Genomic DNA, 27,116 nt, shown 5'->3' on the forward strand with positions numbered 1-27,116 from the left:
TGGCATGTTGGTTATCCTCACTACAAACATGCGAATTGTGCATGTTTAAGACTCCATCACGCCAGAACCTTGCTTCATCGGTAAACAACACATAGGATGGAAATGTAGGATGCATTTCACAGTGTTCCAGGTACCACTGCGAAAACTGTGCTCTGAGTGAATAATCACGCTGTAAGTGAAATGGACGTAACAACTGCTCTCGAAGGACTGTTCTTACATTCGTCTGATTCGTCCCCATGTTACGTGCAATTGCACGAGTGCTGATTGAAGGATCCCGCTCCACATGCTGCAAGACAGTTTCCTCAAATTGCAGCGTTCTTACCGTGCGATGGCGTCCCTGTCCAGGTAATGTGCTGAATGACCCGGTCTCGCGCAGACGTTGGTACACAGCAGCAAAGATCGTATGATGCGGGATACGGCGATTAGGATATTGTTGTTGATTAACCCGCTGTGCAGCTCGTCCGTTGTGGTGCGCTACGTAGTACGTACCACCCATATCAGTGTACTCACTCCAGGTGTACCGCTACATTAGTATACAGAGACAATGCACTACTACTCTGGTGGACAGCAGTTGCCTACAACTGAAGAACGTAATACGGCCTCTAACAACTTAAGAGCGTAATACGGCCTCCACCGGTTTAAATAATCCTCATAGGAAAAAATGACATTAGGGAAAAATATTTGTTTTGATGTCCCCTACAACCTCCAAGAGTTTATCGGTTTAAATACTTTTCACCCTGTATGAAACACATCCCACACCGTTTTGGAGCCACAACCAGCTTGCACAGTGCCTTCTTGATGACGTGGGTCCATTGCTTAGTGGGGTCTGGGCCACACTCGAATCCCACCATCGGATTATACCAACTGAGATCGGGAATCCTCTGACCAGGCCTAGGTTTTCCAGCCGTCTAGGATCCAACCGATATGATCGTGAACCCAGGAGGGGCGCTGCAGGCGATGTCGTTCTGTTAGAAAAGCACAGGCATCGGTCGTCTGCTGCCATAAGGCGACCGCTGTAACCGACCGATACTAGGCGCGCCCGCATCTCGTGGTCGTGCGGTATCGTTCTCGCTTCCCACGCCCGGGTTCCCGGGTTCGATTCCCGGCGGGGTCAGGGATTTTCTCTGCCTCGTGATGGCTGGGTGTTGTGTGCTGTCCTTAGGTTAGTTAGGTTTAAGTAGTTCTAAGTTCTAGGGGACTTATGACCACAGCAGTTGAGTCCCATAGTGCTCAGAGCCATTTGAACCATTTTTGATACTAGGCGCTTCAGTCCGGAACCGAGTGGCTGCTACGGTGTGTGATGTCCTTACGTTAGTTAGGTTTAAGTAGTTCTAAGTTCTAGGGGACTAATGACCTCAGATGTTAAGTCCCATAGTGCTCAGAGCCATTTGAACCATTTTCTGCTGCCATACCTCATTAACGCAAAATTTCGTCCCACTGTCCTAACAAATACGTTCGTCGTACATCCCACACTGATTTCTTCGGTTATTTCACGCACTGTTGCTTGTCTGTTAACAGTGACAACTCCACGCAAACACCGCAGCCCTTTGTCGTTAAGTGACGGGCTTCGACCACTACGTTGTCAGTGGTGAGAGGAAATGCCTGAAATTTGGTATTCTCGGCACACTCTTGACTCTGTGGATCGCAAAATATTGAATTCCCTTACCGTTTTCGAAACTGAATGTCCCATGCGTCTCACTCCAATCACCACTCCGCGTTCAAAGTCTGTTAAATCCCTTCGTCCGGCAAGAACACGTCGGAAACCTTTTCACATGAATCATGTACAAACGACAGCTTCGCCAATGCACTGCCCTTTTATATCTCGTGTACGCGATACTACCGCTATTCCGTATATGTGCATATCGCTATGCCACGAGTTTTGTCATCTCAGTGTACGTTAACCCGGCACCAGCGCATCCGCATTCGAGGGTCACAGTTTTGCGAATGGCTTTGCACGAGCTAGAAGTTAACGAACGTTTTATAAATAATGTGGTACGAACTGGTCAATCTAGCTTCACTCGTGAAGGTATTTTCAACCTCCACAACAGCCATTATTGGTCGGAATAGAACCCACGTATCATCCTTGAACGTGGAGTTCAGGCACCCTTTGAAATAAACATGTGTACTGGAATCACGGGAGAAGTGCTGCTGGGACCTACATATTCCCGTACAAGTTGAATGGGTTCCTGAATTGTACATTTCTTTGAAATAACTTGCCTGACGCATCAGAAAACATTGCACTTGATGTTCGGCTACAGCTATGGTTTCAGCATGATGGTGCTCTGCCCCACTTTGGAGTGCATATGAGTAACTACTTGAATGAAGCGTCTCCAGCGAAATGGATTGGTGCTGATGGTCCGAGGTCTGGCCGCTATGTTCCCCAGACCTTAATCCATTAGATTTTTGTTTGTGAGCAACACGTTTATACTACTACTCTACCCATGGATGTATTCGATCAAAAAGCTAGCGTGCATGCCGCTTATACGACAGTGGTTGCAGGAGTGTTGCGTAGGGTCCAGTAGAGTATGACCCAGCGAGTGGCGAAGTGTTTGTAAATGCAAGGTGGTCGCTTTGAACATCTTCTCTAAACCGAATGTTGCTCGTACTTACATGTACCAGCTCTATGAAGATAAGCCTGGATGTGAAACGTACAGAATGGAATTATTGTGCACTGCATAATGTGCATTCTAGTGTAGCCTATCTAGTGTGTTTTTTGTACGTCATTGGATACAGATGATGTTCCTGTACCCACTATTATTTCCTGTTGGCTTTATCTGAGTCATGGACGAAACAAAGAGGTCATTTACATCTGTTACAAGTTCATATTACGTCTTAATGTTTACATAAAGCTAACAAAAACAGAAATAAATGCACAATATACCCCATTGTGGGAGTGTAAATTTGATACAGTTAGATGCTTTAACAGAAACAAAAATGTTTGGGGGGGGGGGGGGGGTACACAATTTGAACATGGGCGAGTCTGCATACGTTTTCCAGCCGGCAGTGCCTCGTTCCACTGAGCTAATGGGACAGATCTAGCAAAGTCTTCAGTTCATGCTACCCGTTCTCGGCCACACTGTACGCAGTTATAAGGTCTACAACTTAGCTTTCGCCGTTTTGCAATAGACGGCAGTAGTGGAAAGTAGTGGTGGAAGTCGTTCGTCGTAAGTGTCATACAGTAAGTTTAGGCATTTGAGAACATAACGCCATCGCCGGCCGCGGTGGTCTCGCGGTTCTAGGCGCTCAGTCCGGAACCGCGCGACTGCTACGGTCGCAGGTTCGAATCCTGCCTCGGGCATGGATGTGTGTGATGTCCTTAGGTTAGTTAGGTTTAAGTAGTTCTAAGTTCTAGGGGACTGATGACCACAGATGTTAAGTCCCATAGTGCTCAGAGCCATTTGAACCATTTTTTGAACATAACGCCATCAAAACGTCAGTCGATTTTTGATTGTAGCTAAAAGTTATTGTCGACTAAATACGTCAACTTATGAGCCTAGTTCTCGTCATCTGCGGGAGGTTTTAATTTTCTGGTTTGATATGAAGAAATATGCCGCTGAGGCTCATAAAAGGCTGGGTAAGACCTATGATGAGGCGCTTGTTAGTGACAGAACTTCGCAGAAAATGGTTTCCATGCTTCAAGAAAGGTAATTTTGACGTTGAAGACCGGAATGGCAGTGAAAGAGAAAAAGCTTTCGATGCTACTGCAACCGATGGAACAATCACAGGAGATCGTCATCGAAAGCAACTGATGTGTTTGAGCCGAGCACTGAAAGACAAACGGCCACACCACAGCGATTGACATGAAAAAACGATATTGCAGCGTGACAGTGTACGACCCCATGTCGAAAATCCCGTCAAAACACGCTTGGAAATGTTTAAATGGGACGTTCTACCCCACCCGCTGTATTCTCCAGATATTCCTCCCTCTTACTGCCACCTTTCTCGATCTATGACGCACGAAATAGCTGACTAGCAAAATTGGGTCAAATTGCTCTGAGCACTATGGGACTCAACTGCTGTGGTCATAAGTCCCCTAGAACTTAGAACTACTTAAACCTAACGAACCTAAGGACATCACACACATCCATGCCCGAGGCAGGATTCGAACCTGCGACCGTAGCAGTCGCACGGTTCCGGACTGCGCGCCTAGAACCGCGAGACCACCGCGGCCGGCAGCTGACTAGCACTTGCGGTCACATGAACAAGAGCAGAAGTGGATCAATTCATGGTTCCCTTATAAAGATGCCCAGTTTATACACTGCGGGATTCGTATGTGGCCCTAAAGCTAGAAGAAAGCAGTGGCCAACGATGGCCAATACTTTTAATCGTAAATTTTTTGTAAGTTTGTCACATTAAAGTCTTGAGCTTCGAGTAAAAACGGCAGAAGCAAAGTTGTAGACCTTTTAGAATATAGCTAGAGCCTCGTTTTTTTTTAATCGCATTTCTATTAAACCTATTAACAGGATCAAGTTTGGTAGATACACTTTTATCTTGAATTTGGACGAGGAAACGCATGCCGACAGCCAAGTCGCCATTTTTTCTTCTCCTTGCATAGCATTTTAAATTTACAGCCATCCAGATGACAAAGTGTTCTGAACTAGTACCAGAGTGATGACATTTTTAACAGTTTTACTGTGCTATAATCGAAAACATTATAACCGAAAAATGTTTTTTTCAAGCATAACTTACAAAATATTGCTTCCAGAAATATTTTCAGTGCAAAGTAGCTTCCTCTACTCCGGGATCTACAGCGAAGAGCAGAGCAGGTTGTCTGAATACTAATTCCTGCTTTCTAAATGGAAGTTAAGAAACTAGCAAACAGGGACAAAGCCGAGAAATATTACGCTACATAGTTGAACCAAAGTATAGATTAATCTAAATAATCACAATAAGTAAATGACTAAATTATACAATAGTCATGCATTTCACTTAAAAATAAGAAACGTTCTGGCTAATTCCGTATTTAACAATCTGTATTCGAGCAACCGTAAATCCTGTCCAAGATATATGAAAGAAATGAAGCACACCAGAATTTTTGTTTTTTGATGAGCACGAAAAATTGTGTGAAACATAACATCATTCCCAGAAAGAATTTTCATCCTGCAATCTCTTTGAAACTGCATGGCAAATTAAAACAGGGTGCCAGACCGAGATTGGAACTAGAACCTTGACCTTTAGAGCACTTGCCAGCAAAAGGCCAAAGTTCCAGGTTCGAGTCTCGGTGCGGCACATGGTTTTAATTTGCCATGAAGTTGCTTAACAGTAAAACAGCTACTACTGGGTAATTCGAACCTGAGCTTGGTGGGGAAAATGGTGGCGACGGCGCCGAGCACACAGGTGCAGACGATGTTGACGTTGGCCAGGTAGGTGGTAAACAGAGCCACCGTCGTCACCCAGCCCGTGGACCACAACACCGACATGCAGAAGACGCTGCTCAGCAGGCAGCACAAGACTGCAACAAGGCAAACGCCATGAGTCTGCGGCCGTCTGCAGAGGCGATGTTCGCTTAGGTAACTCTCCGATTTCTACTCGTTACTGAACACTGGTGTCTTACCAATTTTCACAAAAATGCTCCTGCAGCATACGAGTCACGATGTGCAATGCGTGTAAAGAAACACATTCATAAAGGTAAAGAATGAAAACGGAGGAATTTAATTTTTCTTAAAAGACATCATAGTCGCTGTTGACTTTATGAAATACACTCCTGGAAATTGAAATAAGAACACCGTGAATTCATTGTCCCGGGAAGGGGAAACTTTATTGACACATTCCTGGGGTCAGATACATCACATGATCACACTGACAGAACCACAGGCACATAGACACAGGCAACAGAGCATGCACAATGTCGGCACTAGTACAGTGTATATCCACCTTTCGCAGCAATGCAGGCTGCTATTCTCCCATGGAGACGATCGTAGAGATGCTGGATGTAGTCCTGTGGAACGGCTTGCCATGCCATTTTCACCTGGCGCCTCAGTTGGACCAGCGTTCGTGCTGGACGTGCAGACCGCGTGAGACGACGCTTCATCCAGTCCCAAACATGCTCAATGGGGGACAGATCCGGAGATCTTGCTGGCCAGGGTAGTTGACTTACACCTTCTAGAGCACGTTGGGTGGCACGGGATACATGCGGACGTGCATTGTCCTGTTGGAACAGCAAGTTCCCTTGCCGGTCTAGGAATGGTAGAACGATGGGTTCGATGACGGTTTGGATGTACCGTGCACTATTCAGTGTCCCCTCGACGTTCACCAGTGGTGTACGGCCAGTGTAGGAGATCGCTCCCCACACCATGATGCCGGGTGTTGGCCCTGTGTGCCTCGGTCGTATGCAGTCCTGATTGTGGCGCTCACCTGCACGGCGCCAAACACGCATACGACCATCATTGGCACCAAGGCAGAAGCGACTCTCATCGCTGAAGACGACACGTCTCCATTCGTCCCTCCATTCACGCCTGTCGCGACACCACTGGAGGCGGGCTGCACGATGTTGGGGCGTGAGCGGAAGACGGCCTAACGGTGTGCGGGACCGTAGCCCAGCTTCATGGAGACGGTTGCGAATGGTCCTCGCCGATACCCCAGGAGCAACAGTGTCCCTAATTTGCTGGGAAGTGGCGGTGCGGTCCCCTACGGCACGGCGTAGGATCCTACGGTCTTGGCGTGCATCCGTGCGTCGCTGCGGTCCGGTCCCAGGTCGACGGGCACGTGCACCTTCCGCCGACCACTGGCGACAACATCGATGTACTGTGGAGACCTCACGCCCCACGTGTTGAGCAATTCGGCGGTACGTCCACCCGGCCTCCCGCATGCCCACTATACGCCCTCGCTCAAAGTCCGTCAACTGTACATACGGTTCACGTCCACGCTGTCGCGGCATGCTACCAGTGTTAAAGACTGCGACGGAGCTCCGTATGCCACGGCAAACTGGCTGACACTGACGGCGGCGGTGCACAAATGCTGCGCAGCTAGCGCCATTCGACGGCCAACACCGCGGTCTCTGGTGTGTCCGCTGTGCCGTGCGTGTGATCATTGCTTGTACAGCCCTCTCGCAGTGTCCGGAGCAAGTATGGTGGGTCTGACACACCGGTGTCTATGTGTTCTTTTTTCCATTTCCAGGAGTGTATTTTTTATTACGATTGCAATTTCGGCTTTAGGTTCATTTTCAAGTAACACTGCAAAAGTTACCTAAACACAAAAAAAAGAACCACAAAAATGAAGCATAGGGTGTATATACATAATTAAACAAACATTTCATTAAGATAGTAGGGTAATTATAAAAATTGGTGAGAAATATACATAGCTTACATTCTGTCAGAATATAAGACTATCTGACATAAGTACAAGTCGTGTTTTTTTTTCTTTATTGTTAATTTCACACCTGGTACAGATAGGCCAGCAGCGGCATACTACGCCGCTCTTCGGCCACAGATAAAACAAATGATACAAAAGAAGACAATCGCAGAACAGACATGGTGGATATACAAACGTAGACATACAAAATTAAAACACACGGAGCCGTTCATGGGCGCAGAGTCCAAAATAAAAATGTTCAGACACGTGGACACGCACAGAGATGACATATGACACACACGAACGTTGGAGCACAAACGATGAAACACTGGAACACTTGAACACGAACACGACTGCACACACAAACACTAGGCGATGATCTCTGGCGCGCGGAAGTTCACTATATGTGTACGAGGGTGGAAGGAGGGAGAGGGGAGGGTGTAGATGCCAGTGACAGAGGAGATGGGAGGGGGAGGAGAGAAGATAGGGGGGTAGGGGAAGCCTGGGGGGAGGAGGGAGGGAGGAAGGGAGGAGGGAGAGAGGTGAGAGAGGGTGCCCTCGGGAAAAAACACAGGGTGCGGTAGAGAAGGATCAAAGTTGGTAGGAGGGCTAGAAGGAGGGGATGAGGGCATCATCAGGGAGGGCGAGTTGGTGGAAGCCACCTTGGGTTAGGGTAAGGAGAGTGGAGAGATGGAGAGCAGGTGGGATGTGGGAATGCAGGCGTGGCAGCGGACGGGGGTGGGAGAGGATGGGAGAGACAAGCGGGCGAGAGGGATCAGGTTTGCGGGAGTTGTAGAGGATCCGTATAAAGTAGGACGTGCGGGAACGGAATAAGGTCATGTAGGATAGGTGAGGTGGAGCGCATGGCGTTCTAGGATTTGAAGGGAAGTGTAAAAGGTAGGAGGGGCAGAGATCCATGCGGGATGAGCGTAGCAGAGGATAGGGCGGATAAGGAATTTGTAGGTGTGGAGGATGGTGGAGGGGCCCAGACCCCATGTGCGGACGGAAAGGAACTTGAGGAGACGGAGTCGGGAGCGTGCCTTGGCTTGGATTGTCCAGAGATGGGGGGTCCAGGAGAGACGAGGGTCAAGGGTGACGCCAAGGTACTTACGGATGAGGGTGAGGACCATGTCGTCGTCAAAACGTAGCCTTTTGACTCCGAGAGTCCCACAAGATCCAATGAGTACGACACTTATTACTTCGTAAAATGTTGTTAAATATGCACTGTATTGTCAGTGTTACCATCGTTCTGACAATCTATCACAAATAGAAGCTCAGGTGCACTGACAACATGTGGAGCTAAGTCTGTTGGCGCGAAAATACATTTACTAAAGATACTGCCTGTACACGTAGCAAAGCTAGTGCACAACAAGGATACAACTTATAAGCTTTATATCGTAAAGTATTTTCATCTGTCGACATCAGTTATCTAAATAGTACTATAATTGTAAGGGGCAGTAGGACAGATCAGAGAAGTGTTTCTTATATGACGTTGTACGGTTTGGGCTGACTCCTAAATATTTTGGTTTGGTGCAGTGTTGTAGTCTAAACCCTTTCATTCCGTTCCCAACTGTGTTGAGGCTTCTCTATTACGGAGCTGGAATGCGCTTACATAATTTTTTCTGCATTAGGTCGAAGGTGATTTTCCTAATAGCATTAACTAATAGCACTGTAACATCTGCAAGCCTGAAACGTGTCATCCCCAGTAGATGCATGCCACAGAATGCTGTGGACGGATATTTCTGTCATGCCAACTTAAAGGGGGGCTAGTACTATATTTTAAATTGCGAATTACATTAAAAAACTAATATTTATTTTCTGTTCGAGCAATTTATTCTGACAAAATACCAAAGAGAACCAATCCTATATCTGCTGACATGAACTATCAATGAAATTTAGTACTGAATGTTAGATAGTTCATTAAAACTTCAATAAATTGCAAGCAATTTCGGAGGAGAATTGCGTTCAAAACTGAGTTTTTGTTCTTGCAGTGGATTGGATGAAGTGCCACCTGGAAGTTTATACCTCTCTCAACATCAAGAGTGTTCAGTCAACTGTGTATTATATTTGGTTCGGTCTGAACGAAGTTTGTGGCATCAAAGTGTACATGGACCAGGTTTAGTTTTGTTTTGCAGCCTCGTACAGAGCTTCACTATGCTGATGACTAGGGGAAGGGGACAGGATCAAACTGAACTCTCTTATGGATCAGCATGTGGTAGCATGTGGTGAATATGCATTGCGAAGAACACAATTTTGTCAGGGGATAGTGCGGAAGGAGAATGTTAATCGCCATCCCTTGCCATCGCAGGATACGCCCGTAACCGCATACCCCTCAAGCTGGCAGAAATACCTGGAAGAGTCCCAGGGGCTAAGACCAAAATATTTGACATTGAAAACAGGAGCTGGGTTCGAAGTGAAATGCACAAGAAACGTGCGAATGACTTCAGCCACTATCCTGTCGATTTTCAAACTCCTCTTTCTGTGCTACTTCCGTACAATTGGCCGGTTAATACGCACCACGTCCTTGTCCTGAATTAAGTCAGCGGTGGAGGGTGACTGTGTGGCCTCCAGGCTCCAATTCCACCCCAACCATTGCGCTCAAAGGTGAACAGTGCGCTCATTTAAGGGGATTCACTACTATTCTGAGCCATGAGCTTATAATTTTGTAAAGGATACGGGATTGTTGGTCCGTCTTGATGTAAACAGCTTATTGGCTATTTAATTTCCCAAACTAGTTTCGACTAAATACCGATATCTTCGGTAGGCCGCTCTGTTATAAAACATGGAAAATTATCCATCGTTACATTACATTACCGAAAAACAGTTATTGTTACAAATACACTACTGGCCATTAAAATTGCTACACCAAGAAGAAATTCAGATGACAAACAGTATTCATTGGACAAATATATTACACTAGAACTGACATGTGATTACATTTTCAAGCAATTTGGGTGCATACATCCTGAGAAATCAGTACCCGGAACAACCAACTCTGGCCGTAATAACGGCCTTGATACGCCTGGGCATTGAGTCAGAGCTTGGATGGCGTGTACAGGTACAGCTGCCCATGCAGCTTCAACACGATACTACAGTTCATCAAGAGCAGTGACTGGCGTATTGTGACGAGCCAGTTTGTCGGCCACCATTGACTAGACGTTTTCAGTTGGTGAGAGATCTGGAAAATGTGCTGGCCAGGGCAGCAGTCGAACACTTTCTGTATCCAGAAAGGCCCGTACAGGACCTGCAACAGGCGGTCGTGCATTATCCTGCTGAAATGTAGATTTTCGCAGGGATGGAATGAAGGGTAGAGCCACGGGTCGTAACACATCTGAAATGTAACGTCCACTGTTCAAAGTGCCGTCAATGCGAACAAGAGGTGACCGAGACGTGTAACCAATGGCACCCCATACCATCACACCGAGTGATACGCCAGTATGGCGATGACGAATACGCGCTTCCAGTGTGCTTTCACCGCGATGTCGCCTAACACGGATGCGACCATCACGATGCTGTAAAGAGACCTGGATTCATCCGAAAAAATGACACTTTGCCATTCGTGCGCCAAGGTTCGTCGTTGAGTACACCATCGCAGGCGCTCCTGTCTGTGATGCAGCGTCAAGGGTAACTGCAGCCATGGTCTGCGAGCGGATAGTCCATGCTTCTGTAAACGTCGTCGAACTGTTCGTGCAGATGGTTGTTGTCTTGCAAACGTCCCCATCTGTTGACTCAGGGATCGAGACGTCGGTGCACCATCCGTTACAGCCATGCAGATAAGATGCCTGTCATCTCGACTGCTAGTGATACGAGGCCGTTGGGATCCAGCACGGCGTTCCGTATTACCATCCTGAGCCCACCGATTCTATATTCTGCTATCAGTCATTGGATCTCGACCAACGCGAGCAGCAATGTCGCGATACGATAAACCGCAATCGCGATAGGCTACAATCCGACCTTTATCGAAGTCGGAAACGTGATGGTACACATTTGTCCTCCTTATACGAGGCATCACAACAACGTTTCACCAGGCAACACCGGTCGCGTCTGTAGCACGTCATCTTTGCGGTGTAGCAATTTTAATGGCTAGTAGTGTATGCTGGTTGGTGTCAAATGTATGTCTCTCTCTCTCTCTCTCTCTCTCTCTCTCTCTCTCTCTCTCTCTCTCTCTGTGTGTGTGTGTGTGTGTGTGTGAATAATTTTATAGCATCATATTGATGTAGGACGAAGCAAGGAATTAAAATCGGCGCCATCATCGGGATTGAAACTGAGACCTCCCGTTTTAAACAGATGGGCTAGCCACTACCCTTCACAGGCACTACAGCTATCAAAGCTGCACGTACTACGCTGCTACGTCTCCCTGCCCAATGCAGATTCCAAATCACGCCTCAGCCCATTGCTAATCCCTTTCTGAACTTATACTGGAGAGCCAAAGAATATGGCACACCTGCCTAATATCATGTAGGGCCACCGTGGGCACGCAGAAGTGCCACAGCACTATCTGGCATGGACTCGGCTAATGTCTGAAGTAATGCTGGAGGAAACTGACACCATGAATCCTTCAGGGATATTCATACATCCGTAAGAGTACAAGGGGGTAGAGATCTCTCCTCAACAGCACATTGCAAGGCATCCCACATATGCTCAATAAATGTTCATGTCAGGCGAGTTTGTTGGCCAATTCTGAAGAGTGTTCCAGGAGCCGCTCTGTAGCAATTCTGGACGTGTGGGGTGTCGCATTGCCCTTCTGGAATTGCCCAAGTCCCTCGGAATGCACAATGGACATGAATGGATGCTTACGTACGTGTCACCTGTCAGCGTTGTATCTATACGAATCAGAAGTCCCATATCGCTCCAACTGCACACGCTCCACACCTCCACCAGCTTAAACAGTCCCCTGCTGACATACAGGATCCATGAGGTTGTCTCCATACCTGTACACGTCCATCCGCTCGATACAATTTGAAACGAGATACGTCCGACCAGGCAACATGTTTCCAGTCATCAACAGTCCAATGTCGGTGTTGACGGGCCCAGGCGACGCGTAAAGCTTTGTATCGTGCGGTCATCAAGGGTACACGAGTGGGCTTTCGGCTCTGAAATTCCATATCGATGATGTCTCGTTGAATGGTTCGCACGCTGAAACTTGTTGCTGGCCTAGCATTGAAATCTGTAACAATTCGCGGAAGGATTGCACTTCTGTGACGTTGAACGATTCTCTTCAGTCGTCGTTGATCCTGTTCAAGGACGATATTTTTCCGGCCGCACCGACGTCTTAGATTTGATGTTTAACCGGATTCCTGATATTCAATGGACATTCGTGAAATGGTCATACGGGAAAATCCCCACTTCATCGCTACCTCGGAGATGCTCTGTCCCATCGCTCGAGCGCCGACTGTAACACCACTTTGAAACCGACTTAAATTTTGATAACCTGCCATTGTAGCAACAGTAACCGATATAACAACTGCGCCAGACACTTGTCTTATGTAGGCGTTGCCGACGGCAGCGCCGCGTTCTGGCTGTTTACATGTCTATATTCGAATACGCATGCCTACACCAGTTTCTTTGGCGCTTCAGTGTAGATCAGTATTGCTGAGGTTCTCCAATAATTACTTCAGCCAATATCATTATGGTAGATAAAGGTGAGATTCAGTATGCTTCAGGAACATTAACCGTATATGGCATTTTACACTGTCTTTTTTTATTTCAATGACAATGCGTGAATTCTAAGTTTACAGTTTTTTGCCAAACAGTCTAACATATAACAGTCAACCCCCATTCTTTAAAGTATCGAATTCTCATGTGTAAAACAGCTTCATACGTCTGACTACTTTGCAAATGAGTTATGTATTAAGGGGCTCCGGAACGCCCTATACTTGCAATGTTAAAATAACGCTTATAAATTACATCTTTCCTCACAAAGTATTTGAGGTAGGAAGTTGAACTTTTTACAGATTATCTATTGGAATATGGGCTACAACTTAACACACGGATTTTACAAAATTTTAGTTCGGTTATTAAAGATGATTTTTTTTTCAATTGTAATGCAAATTCACAACATCTTTTTGCAATTTTTTATTTATATATTCAAAAATATACAGTTTTTTGGAAAAAGGCTGTGTTAAATTATACAGAAGGTACTGTGTAACATTTACTGAAAGTTTGAAACAAATATGTTTGGAAGATCCTTAGAAAACATGTAATTAGTATGAGAAAATAAAAGTTTTGGGAATCGAGCGACAAAGATTGGATTAACTTTTTAGTGCATTCCAGGTCCATAGGATGGATTATCTTCATCCTCTGCAAACTCCTCCTCCAGCTTCCTCTTCTTCCTCCTCCTGTTTACTCTTGCTTGTATTTCTACACTCTTTACAGCCCTGTCTGCAGCCCGAAGGCGTTCCTTGTCTAAAGCAACTATTTACACTTTCATTGGGGTTTTGAGTTTTTCCGTGAATACACTTTTTCAACAGTTCAGGTGCTGCTAAGTCTCTGAAAATAGGTTTTATCACCTCCATTATTGCATGAGGCAGACTATGCTTATGAGTGTACACTTCACCAGTTAGCAATCCTTTGTTATATTTACACCAACTGTCTTCTTCTTTGGGACACAAGCTATGTTGGGGATTTTCATCGTCTTTATTGTTTACAGTAATAACACATACCTTTGGCTTTCCAACATTTCTCCTTTTCTTAAAAGCCTTCAGAGGATTTCTAATAACTTTACTTTTACTCATTATTATACTTCAACAAAACAGAGACTCAAGAAACAGAATTAATTACGAATATTTTCGAGATAACAACAGATTAAATAAACATGAAACAATCGACAATCACACCAGCGATATATATTGAACCATCACAGGTTAGCCACAACACATACTTTATCTCACATCACTAAAATGTACCTGATGAACACGGACGTTAATAATAACACCATTTGACAGCAGTTTAACAGCGCCACAGTGGGTCACGCCCATGTAGAACACATTTAAAAAAAATTTAAAAATAGTTGTAGTCTTCGGAATTGAATAAATTATATATCTATTAAAAGGTAATAGTCTGCAGATTCAGAAAACGCAAAAAAGTAAAAATTGAACTTTTCATGATTTTGAGCCTTTCCGGAGCCCCTTAATTATTCCAATTTAAATATGTAAGAGGTACGAAGTTTAGGGACAGGTTTGCTTCAAGTTTGTTGGAAGTTCCTTGATATGTCTGCGTAAGCAGAAGAAACTAACGATCAAGTCCGAAAACAATTTATTGGACTGTTCAATTAACCAAAACAAATTCTCCAAGTATAACACCAACACAAAACAGTGATCCGTCTTCGACTCATAACTACATACAAGAATAATATAGAAAACAACTGAAATATTTTCTACTAGTCTCCGCCAGAGACTTCTCCGATATACCAAGCCTAATCCAGAGATTAGCGAGAAGATCCAAGCCGGGCTGCCGGGGCGACAGCTATCCATGTCTGCTGGCGGTCGATGAACTGCCGATGTGTGGCCAAGCGCCGGCCTTTATAGCGCTTCGGCGGATGAGTACCTCGGAACTATTTTCCATCACGTGATTTGACGTGTGAAAATAGTTCCGTGATCTGCAGTGACCTCTTCCTTATGTTTATGTGGGCCCGTAGTGGCCCCTGCTGGCCGCTGGTGTCTTTGCTGTGGTATTGTTGTGGTTGTTGTTGTTGTGGCCGTTCATCAATATTGCCTGTCGGTTGTGTAAGTGCTTCGGTTAGCCTGCGAGGCGGGCAACCGCGGCTGCAGGTTATCAGTTTGGTTGCTGATACTCTAGGCGCCGTGATGTCTGGTGGAAAAGGCCACAGCATTCCTAAGTACTCTCATTATCAAACATTGCATGAATCTAGTCTGGGCAATTAGTCTGGGTAATTTGCTCCCCATCTGAAAAAAGACATAGTTTTTCAAGCATCCAAATGTACGCCCTCTGATCTCCTGAACTGTGTGTCGTACAATGATATAATTTTTCAGGTACATTCAGGGATACACAGGTACTATCAGTAAACTGTGTTGCGAATAGAATTCGTAGTAAAGAGGCAATAAATTACAACATCCTGCCCAATGCTGCCGTTTTACTGCATGATCAGCGAAAATTTAGTACGTGACAAACTTTTTTCCTTCCATCATTTTGTCCGAAGTGCCAGTAAGAAAATGGTTAGAAAAGGTTTGAAATTACGAATGTAGTTTGTTGTGCCGGAGCAGGACTCAAATTCGGGATCTTTTCCTTTCATGGGCAAGTGCTCCGTTGGTTAAGCTACCCAAGCACAACCCATGACCCGTCCTCAGAGCTGAACTTCCACCTGTATCTCATCTCCTACTTTTCTAACTTCATACAAGTTCACCCGCAAAACCTGCAGGATTAGCACTCCTGGAAGAAACGAGATGTCGGACAAAGAGCTAAACCACAGTCTGGGGGATGTTTCCAGAATGTTTTTTTTTTCACAGTAAAGTGAAGTGTGCGCTGATATGACCGTTATTACCAGATTTAAAGAGTATGGCGGACCAAGACTCGAGTTCAGAACCTGTGCGGCCGATTCTGAAAATGCTCCGCAAGAAAGGGAACATTTTAAGAGAGAACATCGGTCTGACAAGGGAAGGCCACGACGTTTGGAACGCAGATTTACTGCAAACTTCGTACACTCGTAGTACTCCATGAGGACAACAAAATGTGTAAGATGTAGCGCGTACTTCTCAAGCGTTATTGAGAAAATCGCAAGATAATTTCGGTCGTCAAATATATACCAGTGGATGGCCATTTTTACCAAGAAGAGGCGGCAGGCGAGTGATGCCGGCACGGTAGCTCAGCGTGTTCGGTCAGAGGGTTAGCTGCCCTCTGTAATAAAAAAATAAAAATAAAAAAAACTGAGTAAATCGATCAACAACGAACTTAAACGGAGGTCTTACGACGTCCGCCCCAAGCAGATAGAACGAACAAAATTAATTTAAAAAAAAAAAAAAAGTGGTTAGCGTTCAAGCCCCGTGATCACTGGATCGAGTCCCGTTCGACCTGTTCTTTTTATTTTTTTTTTAATTTTCAACACAGTCATTTTCTTTACTGTTTATATTACAATTTATATAATGAGGAAAATTCGTGTAATCGGATGAACTTTTATTAAATTTACAATGTTATTTGGCAGTCTACTAATTTTTATTATCACAAATAATGTAATATTCATAACTATCAACTAGTAAACGACCAAACGCATGAAGTACTACTGAACATGTATGCTTGTCTGTGATTTGAGAAATCCCTTATACCTTGAAGGAGCCCGAAACGACTTATTACCTCCAAAGTTTGACCGGCACAGCCGGCTTTCGAAAGATGTACAATTAATCGTCGCTTTCGACATTACGAGTACAAGTTGCAGGATGGTATTTTCCGTAAAAACATGGAAAACATAAAGTTAAACGGCACCAGCTGCATTGAATAAATACTATGTTTCAGCATACGCAAGGTGTTTTGACGTCTTCCGTGGAAAAACAAACCTCGTTAACATTTTCAAAAACCTCTCCTTCAGACGATAATTTGGAGGCAAACCATATATAGCGCAGTATTTCCTTAAAAACCGGCGCTGATAATTGGTTATGCAGTATCGAGTGTATTTTAATAGCGTCTCCCGAGAAGCAATTGCTCCTTCTCTTTCAATTAAATACGAACAGTTTTGAAGACACGGACAAGCATACATTTTCAGTATCACTTTATGCGTAGACTGCCAAATAACATTGTAAATTTAATAAAAGTTCCTCCAACTACATTTATTTTTCCCATTATATCAATTGTAATATAAATAGTAAAGAAAATGACTGTGCTGAAAATAAAAAAAAACTGACGAACGCAACTCGAGCCAGCGGCTTGAACGCCAATCACATTTTTTTCAAAAAAAAATTGTTCTATATTGTTCGTTGAATGTGTTCAGGGCGGACGTCCGATGACACCCGTTCAATTTGTTCGTTGATCTGTTCACTCAGTTTTTTTTACTTTTTTTTTACTCATTTTCTTCAATATAGTTCGTTGCTCTCTGACCGAACACGCTGAGCTACCGTGCCGGCTTACTCGAAAGGATAGCTAACGCTCTGACCGAACACGCTGAGCTACCGTGCAGGCACCACTCGGCTGCAGCCGCTTTATGGTAAAAATGACGACGCACAGGTATATTTTTGACGCCCGAAATTATCTTGCGATTTTCTCAGTAACGCTTGAGAAGAACGCGCTGGTGCTTACACATTTTGCTGTCCTCATGGAGTACTACGAGTGTACGAAGTTTACAGTAAATCCGCGTTCCAGACGTTGTGGCCTCCCCTTGTTAGCTAAATCTGGCCACTCATGAGCCCTCCCTCCATACGGGGGAGGTCAACTTTTTCTTTCCGAATGTGAACGCCCCATTACCTTAACCGACTCGGATTGCACACCAACAATATCCGGGATTTGCCACATCATTTCCTTCTATTCATGATGGATGGCAGGCACTGTAATCGAAAAAATTCAATTTTTCCGCTTTTTGCAAATAAGAAGGTCTCATTTCATTCTACACTTCATTTACTATGTAAATGTAAACATTTTTGTTCTAAGCACTTGACATTTTTGTAAAGAAATTAATTTCAGTTTTGCAAATTTGATTGTACAGTAACACTTTTATGATTCGGAAATTGGAAGTCTATCAAATCAGCTACTTTCAACGTAACGTTGTTGTTGTCACCTTCGGGGTTAATTAAGGTACGTCGCCATGCCATCGAGACGTTTGATTACGATGAGTTAACTCGATTCTCGCGATCAGAATTACTTATTTGGGTGTGTTCTTCCGTCCAGCCGTCATAACTCTCGCACCAGCCACTACGCAGCTACTAGCAGAATACAGTCTACAACCACAGTAAGGAAAAATGTTGATAATAATAGTGAAACCTCCCACGGTTGCGCACGGAGCATTTGGGGTGGACTCTCACACACACACACCCTACTGCTCAGCTACCCACAGCGTCGTACGACCCACCACAGCGCCTCAGACGTAAGTTCGAACACCAAAGGACTCGGTACCACTATATTCCAGAGCCTTTTCTGGTATATTTGTAGTAACCGATTTTTTACTTGTAAAGGAGAAAATCGAAGTAATTTTAATTTATGGCGAGGGTGAAAGAAATTTAGAAGCTGCCGTTGCTCTTCATACCGAACGTTTCACTGATAGGCCACGATCTTGTAATACTATTTGTCGTCTTGTAAAGTAACTTGCTAACACAGGAAGTGCGAAACCTAGAAAAAGAACTAGTAGAGCAACAGTTACGATGAACAGCAACACTGAAATTGCAGTATAACTCCTGCACAATAAAATTTGCAAAACTGAAATTTATAACAAAGAGGAGAATAAATTGGAACAAAAAAGTTTACATTTTTACCTCAAATGTATTGAAGAATCCAATGAACCGGATCCTCGCTGCAAACACAAGAAAAATCTAACTTTTTCGATTACTGCACCATTTTCCTGGAACAGGAAAAAAAAATGTTTCATGTAAATCCTTCTTTGGGTAGAATCCGAATCTGGAACAAAAATGGAGGATTCCCATTTGAAAATAAAATGTCGGCCCTACCCCTGCATGCGGAGGGGGAAGGGGGCAAGGGCTAGGGTGTGGCCAATTTTAGCACAGACTTGTGATCCCTGTGTAAATATACTATTAACTTTCATCACTAGCATTTCTTCGTGCAATGCCTATTTTTCTAGGGATTTAGTTGTTCCATGTGAAATTTTGTTAACAAACATCACGAAAAGTTCTTGATTGATTTACTCGAAAATTTTTGCACAATACTGAAGCTACCGAAGCTTTTAGTAAAAACTATAAGTCTACAGAAAAAGTAACGACAAGTAGTGCAGAAGCGGCCTTGGAGCACTTGTTTAACAGCCGTGAGCCGGTATCTGCCAATGTGGTGAGATTAAATAGTACAATTCTCAAGGCTGTCAATTCAACTAAGTACCTGGGTGTTAAAATTACGAACAACTTCAGTTGGAAAGACCACATAGATAATATTGTGGGGAAGGCGAACCAAAGGTTGCGTTTCATTGGCAGGACACTTAGAAGATGCAACAAGTCCACTAAAGAGACAGCTTACACTACACTCTTTCGTCCTCTGTTAGAATATTGCTGTGCGGTGTGGGATCCTTACCAGGTGGGATTGACGGAGGACATCGAAAGGGTGCAAAAAAGGGCAGCTCGTTTTGTATTATCACGTAATAGGGGAGAGAGTGTGGCAGATATGATACGCGAGTTGGGATGGAAGTCATTAAAGCAAAGATGTTTTTCGTCGCGGCGAGATCTATTTACGAAATTTCAGTCACCATCTTTCTCTTCCGAATGCTAAAATATTTTGTTGAGCCCAACCTACATAGGTAGGAATGATCATCAAAATAAAATAAGAGAAATCGGAGCTCGAACAGAAAGGTTTAGGTGTTCGTTTTTCCCGCGCGCTGTTCGGGAGTGGAATGGTAGAGAGATAGTATGATTGTGGTTCGATGAACTCCCTGCCAAGCACTTAAATGTGAATTGCAGAGTAATCATGTAGATGCAGATGTAGATGGGTCACAATAACAGAAACACAAGTGGACTGCGAAGCCAGGAAAGCCGAGCGCAGGAGTAAACTGCACCGCACAGTGGTAACTGTGTAGCCAGCAGGGGAATGTCACCACACCAGGCCAAGTCTCTTATTGTGGGCGATAGCAATAGATGCCGGGTTTTGGTAACAAATTGCACCAGAGCCACATAAATAAGTCAGTTTCGAGACAGGGGATCACTTCTCATCGCCAGAGACCAGTAGCAAACCTTTGAGCTACAGAAAAACCTTAGGTGATCACCGGTAATCCCGATTTCTGCATCCATAGAACCACCAACGATAACCGTTCGTCAACGGAGGTGGCCTGTTATTGTATAGCGAACTGTCCAAGTAAATCATGTAAGGCTGGTGGTAATGGTGGATGCAAAACACTGAAAGCTGCTTTAATTTCAGAGAGACATAGGAAGGCAATCAGTGTGGACAAACACATCCAACTGCAACTGTTCCGCAAGACAAAATAGCCTTCGTAGCAGCAGCGTCAGTGCTTCATGCTATTTACGTATTGAGAGGTACACGATGGCATCACATGGTGAAATTTTTATTTGTAGCTGTGTTTTGGAGCCTTGATGATGGCGTACAGCACAGCCGGCACACTTGCTTCCACAGTATTAACTACACACACAGATTTTTTTCAATACTGTACCTGTGGCATAGATCATTTTGAGATCTTCAAGTGTGCTTGATGATAAGGAAATAATCAAAATTAGTTGTGTTTTATAATAACTTTTCGGTGATAGATACCAATGTGCGTTCTCAAAGCTGTGGAGCGAAGCTCAAAGAACATTTTGTCATACAGGGCTACAGCTTTTCACATTCTGCAACGAATGCCACTACACAAAGATATCGGGGTAAGCAGAACAGTACATAATAATAATACTGTAGAACACAAGCAAACTGGTGCTTTTCATTTATTATTATAATGTTGTTCTACCAAGAAGCGATGGAAGATTCTGTTGATATGAGAACAGTACATTTCTGTTGGTTTGTGGACAAATTATTTGTACCCATTCCCAAACAAGGTGTGGGTAACTGAGCTGCATTCCTTTTCCTCGCACAAACTCAGATTTGTCCTAAAGACAACTTACACAGTGATTGAAATTACTGAGTTTACTGTAAATGATTGGAAGCAACAAAAAGAATCTCTTTCTGAACAGACGATCTCATAAAGTCGTTGCGATGATAGACAAACCCTTTATTTAGTTGGAAATAAAGTTTTCCTCCACTTTTGATGATAAATGAGCAATATCAAACTAATAAAGTTCAAGAAACTGACTGCTATATAGATAACTGGAACCACAGAGGATGAACCTCCAGTTGAGAAATCAGATGAATTTCGAAAGCATATATAAATATCGAACACTGCGAACCGTTGAAATGCTGCAGCTGCGCTATGCCTGGTTGCATCTTTCTTTTAAAGCGTATTTGGAAACGGTTATTCATTCGTTTGCTAGGCCAAGCGAGAGCAGAAAAAAAATGAAAAAAGTAAATCTATTGGTATCCTCTACGAGCCATGCGACTCAAATTTCTACGCAATGTTTGCTCTTTTTGATATGACAGCCGCCCGGAGTGGCAGGGCGGTTCTAGGCGCTACAGTCTGGAACCGCGCGACCGCTACCATCACATGTTCGAATCCTGCCTCGGGCATGGATGTGTGTGATGTTCTTAGGTTAGTTAGGTTTAAGTAGTTCCAAGTTCTAGGGGACTGATGACCTCAGCATTTAAGTCCCATAGTGCTCATAGCCAATTGAACCATATATATATATATATATATATATATATATGACAGATGAAATTTTAAGGAATACTAAAGATGAAATGGAAATAAGGCCCGTATATTTTGACAAAGATATTAGCATAAAGGGGACAACTGTAACTGGAAAAATTACGCCTCTGTACAGTTTCACAAGTATTGGTAACACATTACCGTACTAGCATCAGCATGATTAATGGGCCAGAGTTAAGAGGGGTTCGGTTGTTTGGGGGAAGAAACCAAACTACGAGGTCATCGGTCTCATCGGATTAGGGAAGGACTGGGAAGGACTGGGAAGGAAGTCGGCCGTGCCCTTTCAAAGGAACCATCCCGGCATTTGCCTGGAACGATTTAGGGAAATCACGGAAAACCTAAATCAGATTGGCCGGACGCGGGATTGAACCGTCGTCCTCCCGAATGCGAGTCCAGTGTGCTAACCACTGCGCCACCTCGCTCAGTCAGAGTTATGACCTGCATTTCGTAACGTGCTATAAAATTATCAGTTATCACTCCATTTCCTTCTTGTGTTTCTGGAATTTGATGTGTCACTTATCTCACTTGGAAAGATATTCGACGAATATACTCCAGTTTACGACATATTGAGAATTCCTATGGATAACAACAACACACTGAAGAGCCAAAGAAACTCGAACACCTGCCTAATATCGTGTAGGGCGCCCGTGAGCACGCCAAAGTGCCGCAACATGACGTGGCACGGACTCGAGTAATGTCTGAAGTAGTGCTGGAGGGAACTGACACCATGAATCCTGCAGGGCTGTCCATAAATCCGTAAGTGCACGAAGGGGTGGAGATCTCTTCTGAACAGCACGTCGCAAGGCATCCCAGATATGCTCAATGAATGTCTGGCGAGTTTGGTGGCCAGCGGAAGTGTTTAAACTCAGAAGAGTATTCCTGGAGCCATTCTGTAGCAATTCTGGACGTGTGGGGTGTCGTATTGTCCTGCTGGAATTGCCAAAGTCCGTCGGAATGCATAATGGACGTAAATGGATGCAGGTGATCAGACAGGATGCTTACGTACGTGTCATCTGTCAGAGTCATATCTACATGTATCAGGCGTCCCATATCACTCCAACTGCACACTCCCCACACTATTATAGAGCCTCCACCAGTTTGAACAGTCCTCTGCTGATATGCACGTCCATGGATTCATGGGGTTGTCTCCATACCTGCACACGTTCATCCGCTCGATACAATTTGAAACGAGACTCGTCCGATCAGGCAACATGTTTCCAGTCATCAACAGTCCAATGTTTGTGTTGACTGACCCAGGCGAGGTGTAAAGCTCTATGTCGTGAAGTCATCAAGGGTACACGAGTGGGCCTTCGGCTCCGAAAGCCCATATCGATGATGTTTCGTTGAATGGTTCGCACGCTGACACTTTTTGATGGCCCAGCACTGAAATCTGCAGAAATTTGCTTAAGGGTTGCACGTCTGTCACGTTGAACGATTCTCTTCAGTCGTTGTTGATTCCGTTCTTGAAGAATCATTTCTGGCCGCTGCGATGTCGGAGATTTGATGTTTTACCGGATTCGGAATATTCACGGTACACTCGTGAAATGGTCGTACGGGAAAATCCCCACTTCATTGCTGCCGACTATAACACCACCTTCAATCTCATTTAAATCTTTCTAACCTGCCATTGTAGAAGCATTAACCGATTTTAAAACTGCGCCAGACACGTGTTGTTTTATATAGGCGTTGCCGACCGCAGCGACGTGTTCTGCCTGTTAGCATACCTCTGTATGCCTATAATAATAATAAAAAATTGGAAACAAAGCGACATTGGACTTATTTGATAGTTCTGAACGATATCCATCGTCAACGGCCTTTTTTTCATTTCCCTATTTATTTGTCAATACATATTTTAAAAAATATATATTCACTCCCTCAATACAGCCGGCCGGTGTGGCCGAGCGGTTCTAGACGCTTCAGTCTGGAACCACGCGAGCGCTAATGTCGCAGGTTCGAATCCTGCCTCGGGCATGGATGTGTGTGATGTCCTTAGGTTAGTTAGGTTTAAGTAGTTCTAAGTTCTAGGGGACTGATGACCTCAGATGTTAATTCCCATAGTGCTCAGAGCCATTTCAGCCATTTGAACTCCCTCAATACAGAATATAACAAACACAAATTTAATGTCACTCCTTTACAAGGTGTCATAGTTTCAAATTCCATTGTTCGCTAAAATTACTGTGTTTGTTTGCATTTCAAGGAATTCACTATATTAAGTATTACGTCTCTCAAACCAATACGCTCGCCACGATACAAAAGTAAGGAGTAAATACATGGCACCATCTTTTATACTCACTCACAACCCGCTTGTAGTCCAATAATCGCACCAGGATGCTACTCAAACCGACTACCACCGCCGGAATGCTGCATACGATCATTGAGTTGATGTAGACCGTCTCGTTTGTCAGATACTGCAAGAGAAAGAGGTTTGCGTATAAGTTTGGCGATTCAGTGTTCGTATTTTTCAAATACCAACAATAAATTTAAACTAGTTAATGTTCTGAGAATCTGACTGTAACGCCTACACTAAGATGAAATATAGCACTTATAGTACAAACTGTACTGCACAGCGAGCCACACAGTTACCAAGATAGCGAGGGATGTACACATACTATCGAGACTTCACTACACCTAAATCCCGTGCGAACTCACTCTATGTTTGTTGTTCAGTTTTAACCAAACAGCCGTCGAGAAAGTAACAGCCATAATATATCTGAATGCCTTTCACACTTCGGCGTGATTTAGTAATATTAATTCGTCTTCCCAGGTTTGCACAGCATGGTAAATCGATCATAAACACGAATTTAGTTTACCGTCATCTCGTGTTACTCACTTAGCTGCATAACCTTTGTGGCGAGAAAGGGTCGTAGCAAATTGAGCAAAGAAGAAAAACAATGGAATGTTTGCCACTTCCATTTGACAGTCGTTGTGGACCAACATTTATCTGTCACATAACAGGAGGCCCATTTTAAAAACAGACGAATGATGTTCTATGAAACACATTCAAGTTCAAAATGGTTCAAATGGCTCTAAGCACTATGGGACTTAACATCTGAGGTCATCAGTCCCCTAGACTTTGAACTACTGAACCCTAACTAACCTAAGGACATTACACACATCCAAGCCCGACGCAGGATTTGAACCTGCGACAGTAGCAGCATCGCGGTTCCGAACTGAAGCACCTAGAACCGCTCTGTCACAACAGCCGGCGACATTCAAGTCATTACATCTACGTGTTCACTTTATGAGGTGGTGAAACACCTCTATGAATAGGTACAGAATCTGATAATGGACACCATAACTCACTTCAGAATTGTAATGTGGATTTAAAACTGGACGTAACACCAAATATGACAGTTCTTTGTTAGCAGAATTTACCAAGAGTGACGTGTCCCTATAGAAAATAGACATGGCGAAGAACAGACAGTACTGAAAATTAAATGGCCAACATTTTATTAAACAAAGAAACGTTACGCGAAATGTCGTCAAAATAACTTCAGAATTTCAAGTGGCCCGTCTTATAGGAAAATGTAAAAATATAGTAGATAAAAGAAAGGTACAGATACATGAGAGAAGAAGTGAAAAGTAGTTCATGTTGATCTGTTTAGGAATATGGAGACATACCAAATTAAAATAAACAACTTTGCATAGTTGTATAGTAGTGCACATAATTTAAGGAACATATTAACCATACATCAGACACAAAAAAATTGTTCATTATAAAACGTCTCCGGAAATGCTGGGTTTCAGAGTTGTGGTCTTCAAAGCAGTGATATTCACCAGAACATTTTTCTCCTCGCAGATATTTGCCGTGACAGAAAATATTACTTGGACAACAAAAATCAAGGCAAATGGTACACTGAGCACTGTGTTTGGCTGGTAGTAATGAGCTTCTTGCACTGTATGGCGGACGACGGTGATGCGTTGGCCCGGTTGCCCGCGCGGGATACGGTGGCCGATGTGCAGTGTCCAAAGCGCTGAACGAGTTCATTCATTTATTCGGAAGGTGAGGCCGACAAGTGCGTTCCATATTTCGGCCAGTGAGCGGTGACAGAAGCTAGGCGCACGCTCTGAAATCTTTCTCAAACCATTTTCCAGAAACTGTTCGGTAAAAAAAAATTTCATTTTTGCGTAACTTGTAGCTTTATGTGTAAGATTCATGATGATGTGCCCATCATTTCGTTAATGATCATAGTTATTGTGATATTTTTGTGGAAGTGAGACACTGCGCAAAATTCGTAAAAGTTTTCAATGAAACATAGAGGTCGCTATGATTTTGCGTTTGGTGCATATTACATAATATGTTGTTGCATATGAAATTTAGCTGCCACACTGAATTTTTCTTTAGACTTGGAAAGAGGTATTTGTCAGCAATCTCAAGAAAGTTTATTTGAAGTAGCACACAGATTTGCGATCGCGAGTGCCAGCGATGAAGCCAGAGTGAAATATTTCCAACATAACTCGTATTTCGCTAACGGTTTCAAATACTGAAATGAAATTTTTGCAAATCATAGACTACAAAGAGGAGAGTATATTGCCATATCGTTATTATGCAAAACGTCGTTATATATCGTGTTACAGCACTTACTACAGACTTTTTCGAAGAACGTAACTCTTAGGGGCCATCGATGTATCTGGTGAAATGAAAAATGGTTATGGGCTTTGCAACAACACAAGTAAAGACCTTACACTTCTCTTTTTTTGCACTGAGGATGTGCTTTTTCACAAGCTACTGACCTTACTTTTTCTCAGTTCCTCACTTAATAAAACACAGTTTCAGAATTCCCTCACAACAGTGTTTGCAAAACACGTTAGTGAGGCGAGACTGTGTAAACTCCACTGTGTTTTGGCAAAAGAAACAGATTTTAACTTGGCAACCAGAGAAACGTGTAGGATTTACTAAAAATTTGCTCTTCATGATACTTCTCTCGAAATTATAAATGAATAACAAGCCAGGCCAAAATGAATTGCTGCATTTTCAGCGAAATTCTTGTTAAATACTAACCACATCAGAGGTGACAATGGATCTTTTTGAATGGTCACTATGAAAGTTTGGACGTGGAGGTGCTCCACTTAATATTTACAGAAAATGTGAGCATAGGTGTTAGTTTAGAACGGCACTTCCTCTCCAGGTCACCTGCCCATAACCCCCGCCCCTACCACTCTCCCCACGCGTATCCTGCAGTCTGTGCATCTACCGGCCACGACATTCTGTGCGGACTATAACCGGAAAGTTACACACAACTAAGAATTCCAGATCATAAGACATTTTAACGTCTCCATCGGCGTCTGTGCACTCTTGGGAAATTTACACCTTCTGGTTTGGAGAGGGGACGAACAAGTTCTACAACTCCAAATGCAGAGGAGGACATTCCAGGTTTCTTCTACACACCTCTTATCAGCACACACAGGTTAGCTTCGCAAGTCAATG

General features: G+C 43.8%; 1 protein-coding gene across 1 annotated transcript in view; it reads right to left on the bottom strand.

Annotated features, from left to right (window-relative positions):
- Positions 1 to 27,116, bottom strand: part of LOC126260363 (uncharacterized) — a 151,596-nt gene that overhangs the window by 9,029 nt on the left and 115,451 nt on the right. Inside the window, exons 9-10 of the mRNA XM_049957691.1 lie at positions 23,982 to 24,096; positions 5,293 to 5,452 (exon numbers count right to left, since the gene is read on the bottom strand). Coding sequence (XP_049813648.1) covers positions 5,293 to 5,452; positions 23,982 to 24,096 — 275 coding nt within the window. The remainder of the gene's footprint in view (positions 1 to 5,292; positions 5,453 to 23,981; positions 24,097 to 27,116) is intronic.

Source organism: Schistocerca nitens, chromosome 5 (genome assembly GCF_023898315.1).
Source record: "Schistocerca nitens isolate TAMUIC-IGC-003100 chromosome 5, iqSchNite1.1, whole genome shotgun sequence".
NCBI lineage: Eukaryota > Metazoa > Arthropoda > Insecta > Orthoptera > Acrididae > Schistocerca > Schistocerca nitens.